The sequence below is a fragment of the Bison bison genome, unplaced genomic scaffold, assembly GCF_000754665.1.
Source record: "Bison bison bison isolate TAMUID 2011002044 unplaced genomic scaffold, Bison_UMD1.0 scf7180017864295, whole genome shotgun sequence".
Classification (NCBI taxonomy): Eukaryota; Metazoa; Chordata; class Mammalia; order Artiodactyla; family Bovidae; genus Bison; species Bison bison.
The window spans coordinates 10,423,213-10,430,805 of NW_011494867.1; the positions used below are offsets into that span (position 1 = coordinate 10,423,213).

At 48.4% G+C, this 7,593-nt stretch overlaps 1 protein-coding gene across 1 annotated transcript in view; it reads left to right on the forward strand.

Moving 5' to 3' along the window:
• Positions 1-7,386, forward strand: part of CRISPLD2 (cysteine-rich secretory protein LCCL domain containing 2) — a 67,847-nt gene extending 60,461 nt beyond the window's left edge. The window contains exon 15 of the mRNA XM_010850822.1: positions 5,003-7,386. Coding sequence (XP_010849124.1) covers positions 5,003-5,057 — 55 coding nt within the window. The 3' untranslated portion in view covers positions 5,058-7,386. The remainder of the gene's footprint in view (positions 1-5,002) is intronic.
• Positions 7,387-7,593: the final 207 nt, after the last annotated feature.

Here is a 7,593-nt window from a genome sequence, read left to right on the forward strand (position 1 = left end):
TCTTCCCCAGTTCTCAGAGGGGGTTTTTGTGCTGGTTTTCCCTCCCTTCCCCCTCCCTTTCTCTTTCTTTCTCCCTTCCTTCCTTCCTTCCTTTCTTTCTCTTTGTCTCTTCCTCCTCACCCCCTAACTTTTCATAGTAAGATTAGAGAAATTTCAAGAAATAGTGCAAATAGTTTTAAGAAACTACTATCACAGAAAATCCCACTGTAAACACTCTAGCGGTTTCCTTCCAGATTTTTTTTCTGTTTGCACAGTAACAGTTTATTTCTTAGCTTTCTTAGTTAATTTTACTTTTGGTTGCGCTGCGTCTCCGAGGGCTTTCTCTAGCTGTGGCGAGCAGTGGCCACTCTCTAGTTGAGGTACACGGGCTTGTCTTTGCAGTGTCTTCTCTGGGTGCAGAGCACAGACTCGAGAGCACATGGGCTTCAGGAGTTGCAGCTCATGGGTTCTAGAGCTCAGGCTCAGTAGTGGTGCACAGGCTTAGTTGCTCCATATAATGTGGAATCTTCCCAGACCAGGGATCAAACCCGTGTCCCCTGAATTGGCAGGAAGATTCTTATCCACTGTGCCATCAGGGAACTCCCTTGTGATTTTGTTTTTTTTTCCTACAGAAAAAGGAATCAGACTGCCCACATTGTTCTGTTAATTTTTTTTCAGTCAACAACAGTTGTGAGTGTCTTCCCAATACTTCCCATGCCTGACATAGCCACACCATCATTCCATGGCTCCATGATATTCTGTTGCATGGACGGACTGTTTCTTTACCCAGTTGGCTGACATCTGGGTTGGTTCCTTTTTTTGTTTTTGTAAACAACACAGCAAAGAACATCTTTGCACAACCTGTGTGCTTTCCCTACACTTTGCTTAGGTAACTTCCTGTTAGCAGCATAGCCACAGCCACCAATTGACCTCTTTCTGTGATGCATGGCACGTCTCTCTCCTGTTCAAGCCCTGCTGAGAAAAAAATCTCCAACTCTTATCAGGCAGGTCACCCCACCCACTTCCCCACCCTCCTGGTACAGCATCTGCCTCGTCACAGCAGTGCCCCTCACTGGCCTGCTCTCTTTCCTGGATACCTCAGGGCCTTTGCACATGCTGGTACCCAACCCTGGGCCCTCGCAGCTCCTATACCTCCCATGGCTGGACCCTCATGTTGTGCACATCTACACAAAAATGCCAGCTCCCCAAGGAGGCACCCTCCTGCTGTGGGGTCTCCATTCACCCTCCCCCCTGACTGTGCCCCCGATCTAACCAGATCCTCAGGACCCACCACTGTCTGCAATTACTCCTTACACCTATTTAGCAGTTGATCTCTCACCCCCAGACCGTAAGCTCCATGAAGGTAAGAACCCCTTCACAGGTGTGGTTAACCCCGTGTCCCCGACACCCACCCCAATGCCCATACATAGTAGGTGTTCAGTAAATACTGGTTGAGTGACTGACAAAATGATGAGTTCAGCTATTTGTTCAGAACCAGTTGTAGGATTTTTAATACCCTTTATGAAAATTATTCAATAATTTTGGGAACATCATCCAACACCTTTGGTGAAAATTGTTCAGAAATGTGCTGGTTTACATTCCCTCTTGGGAGCTACAAACTAACCTAGAAAGAGTCAGAGGGCGAGATTTAGAAAAGGAGGTTGTCTTATAATTTATCAGGTCACACTTGGTTTTCATCAGACCCACACAGTTGTCCACTTTGCTAGCAGAACTGGAGCTTGGTAAACGTTTGAAGCATGGACCTTGCCTGAGGCAGCAGGAGGGACCCATCTGATGGCACATGAGACCCAGTTGGCCCACTGTCTGATGTGCTGAGAAATAAACAGCCCGTTCAGCAGAGCTTGCTTGTGCCTTCTGGGTGGGGTGGTTGTTCAGTGGGGATGTCTGGCAGGAACCTTAGGGTTCCCGTCTGGATGACAGCCTGAGTGGCCCCTGTCCCTGGCTTGTTGGGGGTCCTATGGATGGGGGCACCCACTGCCCCATCCGTAGAGTTTCAGAATCACAAACCCTGGTTATTGTCCCCAGCACGTGTAATAGCCGAGGGCGTGTGGCTCTGAGTGATTCTCCCAGACGATTCATTTGGGCAGAGAATCCAGGAAAGTCTTGCAGCCCAGAGGCCCGAGGAGGGCTCTGAGCTTCTGAGAAACCTGCAGGGCAGCCAGGGTCACCGCAGCCCCCACCACAGTGTCCACCCTCTGCCTCTGTGGGCCCATGGGGGCTTCTGGCACCAACATTCCGTCGTTTCTGGGTTCTGGACTTTCTCCACTGCCCCCTCTTGCCAAGGGCTCCCATCTGATACACATTTCCAGAAGACCCAGCTCAACCAAAAAAATATGAATGGTAATAAAAAAGCCACATGAGGGGCTGTGCTGGAGGCACGTGGGTTAACAGGCCACCCCGTGCGTAGTTGAGGAGGTTGTGAATCACGGTAACCTTCCTGAAACACAATTCAGCAGGTTGCCCACATCACCAGTGGGCATTCCTCTGATGCAGTAATTCCACTCCTAGGAGCTTATCCCTGGGTGCCCTCCTATAGATATAGGCAGCCCCATGGACCAGGTTGTTCTCTGTAGCATTGTTTGCAAAAGCAAAACATTAGAAATGGCTAAATATCCATCCTCAGGGACCCAGTTAACTATATGATAATAGCGTGGCGCAGTGCCAGTGCCAGAGCCAGAGGAGACACGGGTTTGACCTCTGGGTCGGGAAGATCCCCTGGAGGAGGGCATGGCAACCCACTCCAGTATTCTTACCTGGAAAATCCCATGGACAAGGGAGCCTGGTGGGCTACAGCCCACAGGGTCGCAAAGAGTCGGACACGACTTAGCGAGTGAGTACACGATAGCTTCCTACGAGAGAATACTGTGCAGTTGGATCAAAAGCACGAGGAAGCTGTTTTTGTACAGGGAGCCAATGGCTGTAAAAGGGACAAAAACAAATGTTGACAGGATGTGGAGAAGCTGGAAGATCCTTATGTGTCGCTGGTGGGGATGGAAAACAGTGCAGCTGCTTTGGAAAATAGTCTGGCAGGTTTTTAAGAAGTTGAGCATACATTTAACACACGACCTAGTAATTCCACTCCCATGTATATACCCACAAGGAGTTGAAAGCATACATTCACACAAGAACCTGTATGCAAATATTCATCGCAGCGTCATTTATATTTGCCAAAAATTGAAATCTAAAGTCCATCAACTGAGGAAGGGATTAATGGTGTGTGATCTACCCAGGTGATGGAATATCACTTGGTAAGAAAAGTAATGAAGTGCTGAACACACTACAACATGTTGCTGTTTTGTTGTTTAGTCACTAAGTCGTGTCCGACTCTTTTCGACCCCATGGACTGCAGCTTCCCTGTCCTTCACTGACTTCCAGAGTTTGCTCAAACTCATGTCCATTGAGTCAGTGATGCCATCCAACCACCTCATCCTCTGCTGTCTCCTTCTCCTTATGCCCTCCCCTTCTCTTCATGCCCACAATTTTTCCCGTGTCAGGGTCTTTTCCACAAGTCAGCTCTTCACATCAGGTGGCCAAAGTCCTGGAGCTTCAGCTTCAGCATCAGCCCTTCCAGTGAATATTCAGGGTTGAGTTCCTTTAGGATGGACTTGTTCTCCTTTAGGGATGATTGGCTTTCTGTGATTGGCTTCTGTTCTGAGCATGATGTTTTGAGGCCACAACATGGGTGAACGTCAAAACACCATGCCCAGAACAGAAGCCAATCAGAATGTCACACACTGTGTGATTCCATTGACATGAGAGGTCCAGAAGAGGCAGGTCCATAGGAACAGAACTGGCCAGGGGAACTGACTGTAGATGGGCACCAGAGACCTTCCGGGGATGACTGTAATGACTTGGACTGTGGAGATGATTGCATAGCCCCCCCAATCACTAAAAGTCACTCAATTGTCCACTTCAAAAGTATGAATTTCATGGCACGTTGTATCTCAATGAAGCTGGGTGGTGGTGGTTGTTTTGTTTTGTTTTTTTCCTTTTTAAAAAAGGATTTAGCTCCCATCTTGAGAGGGTGGTTTTTTCTGGCTGTGTGACTTGTAGAAACTGACTTTCTCCTTGCCTCCATACTCTTGCCTGCAAAATAGGGATACAAATGGCTCCACTGTGGGAAGGAGGTAAAGGCGGATAGAAAATGCTTCCTTTACAGCTCAGTTCAGTTCAGTTCAGTTGCTCAGTCGTGTCTGACTCTGTGCGACCCCATGGACTGCAGCATGCCAGGCTTCCCTGTCCATCACCAACTCCCAGAGCTTGCTCAAACTCATGTCCATCGAGTTGGTGATGCCGTCCAACCGTCTCATTTTCTGTCATCCCCTTCTCCTCCCCCCTTCAATCTTTCCCAGCAAGGTCTTTTCCAGTGAGTCAGTTCTTCACATCAGGGCTTCCCTTGTGGCTCAGCTGGTAAAGAATCTGCCTGCAATTCGGGAGACCTGGTTTCAATCCCTGAGTTGGGAAGATCCCCTGGAGAAGGGAAAGGCTACCCACTCCAGTATTCTGGCCTGGAGAATTCCATGGACTGTATAGTCCATGGGGTCACAAAGAGTTGGACACTACTGAGCAACTTTCTCTACACTCCTATACAATATCTGAGCCCAACTGTGGTGCCTCTTTTAATAACTGGAATACATGCACTACTGTTTTAACACCCTGTTAATCAGTCAAGCAGGTGGCTTCTCTTTGGGTTGACAGGTGGTAGCAAAACTAGGCAGAAGTCCTAAAGGCTGAGTTGCGTTCAGACAGACGGGGGCCAGCCAATTCCAAGTTAACAGAAACACCTTAACAACCCAGCCCTCGATTCAGACCCAGGTGTGTCTGCAGAGGTAGAGGGCTTTGCCAACTGCTCCTGGCCGGGGCGAGCCCTGTTCCTGTAGCTTTAGGAGGCATCTCTTGGCCACACTGCTTCCACTGAGGGGACCTGTGGACACCCAGCTCCCCCATCCCAGCTCGATCCCTGCAGAACTTTCGGTAACATGCGCTCTTCCTTCTTTTTCAGCTTGAGGACCCTTAGAGACGGAAAGGCCTTCCGCATCTTTGCCGTCAGGCAGTGAACTTGCAGGGCTGGGGAGAAGGGCACGTCCTCAAGACGGCTTCAGGGGTTCTCTTTTTATTTTTATTTTGTCATGGGGGGGGTGGGCCGGGAATGTGGGGAGTCAGGAAGCTTCCTTTGATTGGCATCCAGCGTCCCATCTGCCGTGCCTTGGGCTCAGCTCCTCGCACCTGGAAGAGAGAGCATCCCTGGGGTCCTGAGCAGACAGCTGGTTATCATCTTGCTGAGGCCCGGGGGTCTCCCCGCAGAGGCGTCTTTCTATGGATGGAGAGAGGATTCCTACCGGAGGAGAGAATGAAGGATTTGGAGCTGATACCGCGAGGCACTGGGGCCATGGGAAGAGGCGCACGGAGAACACTTGGGGGGCGGGGGAGTTTCAGGGATGGAGTAGAGGTAGCTATTTAAAACATTCAGAAACACAATCTGTCCCTACCAATGGTGAAAATGGGATTAATGTTTGCTGGTCAGACAAACGGGCTGGTCTGGGGGACTCTGCCCTGGCGCCTGTCCTGCTCCCGTCCTGCTGCATGCGGGCTGGTTCTATACACAGCAGTGCTGGTTGACTTCAAGTTCAGCCCTAATTCCAGAGATGTGTCTTGTCTTGGTCCTTCCCTACGTCCACGTGGCCTGTCTGTCTGCTCGACCTTTGGTCTCATTGAGGACTAACGAACCAGGACCCTTCTTTGATCCCCTCCTCACTGCGGCTCACACTCCACCCAGACTAGTTTTTTTGTCTCCCACCAGGGTCTTTGCTTAGTAAGTGATTCTGTATGAAGCCCACCTTTTAATTTCAACCCCTCGTTCTCTGTGGGTCCCACCAAGATGTCTAAAAACAGCCAAAGAAGGGCTGTTTAGTTGCTGCCTTTAAAATGGCACTGAAGTGTGCAGATTCCCCATCCGTTAGATGACCTATTTTTCTGCAGTGGGAGGAATGGCTTCATTCTTCAGTACATTCCTCGCCGAGGTTAGCAGCTCTGGAAGGAGACACAGCCTGTGGTTATGAAACCATCTTGCGGCATAATAACAAGAGATGGTAACACGCGCGGGGGATTTCTCTTCCTGTTTTTGTGGAACGGTTCTTGCCAAATGTTTCTGAGGCTCCGAGGAGCGTGGTGCTCTCTGGCTCCCATTGCCATATAAAACTTCATAAGCCTCGACCTGAACCCACAGTGAAATAAAAAACCCTTCTGTAAATAGTGTTTCTTTGCAGAAGGTAAAATTCCACCTTCCACCACCAGACCGGCCAAAAGATCACTTTCATGAACGCCAGTTTCAAAGTTGATTTCACCCTCGATCAGCATATTTCTAAGGCAAAAGAGCTAGCAAAAAGTTAAAAAAAAAACTAAGATCGTCTGGACAAGGAACTCTACCTGAGGAACCAAGCTGGTTGCTTCCGTTAGTGTATCCGTAATTAGAGCAGAAACAGAAGTTAAATACTATTCCCAGCTAGCGGGAGTTTGTAGAAGGAATGAAACCGTTAACCTTGACAGAGCTGAAATGAGCAGGACTGTTTTTGCTTTGCACACTATGGGCTTGTTATAATTCATAAGTACTGACTGTCCGACTCCAAATGTCAGAGTGGAAGAATTTGGTCAGACTGTCAGATACTCATCTTGTCCCTGCCAAAGATCTGAGTCCTTGGATCAGATGCTAGCTAGGTATTACACTGTTGGGCTTCTGCTTGTCACCAGGCTTTGGTGGCTGTGACCATGTCCAAACTCTGAATTTGGGTTTTCAGAATTAGTGACAGTCCAGGGGAATTTCAGGTTTGCTTTTGAAGCATTCTGCCCGAGGGAGTCTGAAACATCCAATAGGAGTGAACTCTATCATTTAAAAGTAAAATTCCCAGTTCCTTCATTAACTGGCCCATATAATGGACTAGAAACTCCTTGCCCAGAACCAGGTCTTGCTATCTCTTTCACTCTCACAAACATTTTGAAACTGGAACCATTTATCTTCCAGAAATGAACACAGGGCTTCAAAGGAGAAGCTCTCCTACTAATCAGGGACCTCCTTCTCATTTAATGTTTAACAGTGCCTACGGCGCCTTCAGCACCTCACCCATAAGATGATAAATCTGGCCGACAGTGTTACTGGGATCCCCAAAATAGAAAGTTTTGGTTTCCTTCCGGTTTTTCCCGTCATGTTCTGATTTTTCATACTGTCTGTAGGCTCACTCAGCCCGCAGCTTACATGTGTGCTTTTTTCTATGAAAAATGATGTATTTTACTACTTCCTATGTACAAAAATTTATTGTAAATTTATGTGTGCTTCGCTTGAACAGGGACCACGTTGCTGTCGTTTCAATAAAACTGATTTTATTTCTAAAACGTTTCTGGGACTTATCTTTTAAGGGCACACCTCATCTGTGTAATAAAAAGTTTAAAAGCTCCTTTCAGGCTGGTTGGAGAAGGATATGGCAACCCACTCCAGTGTTCTTGCCTGGAGAATCCCAGGGACAGGGGAGCCTGGTGGGCTGCAGTCTATGGGGTCACACAGAGTCGGACACGACTGAAGCGACTTAGCAGCAGCAACAG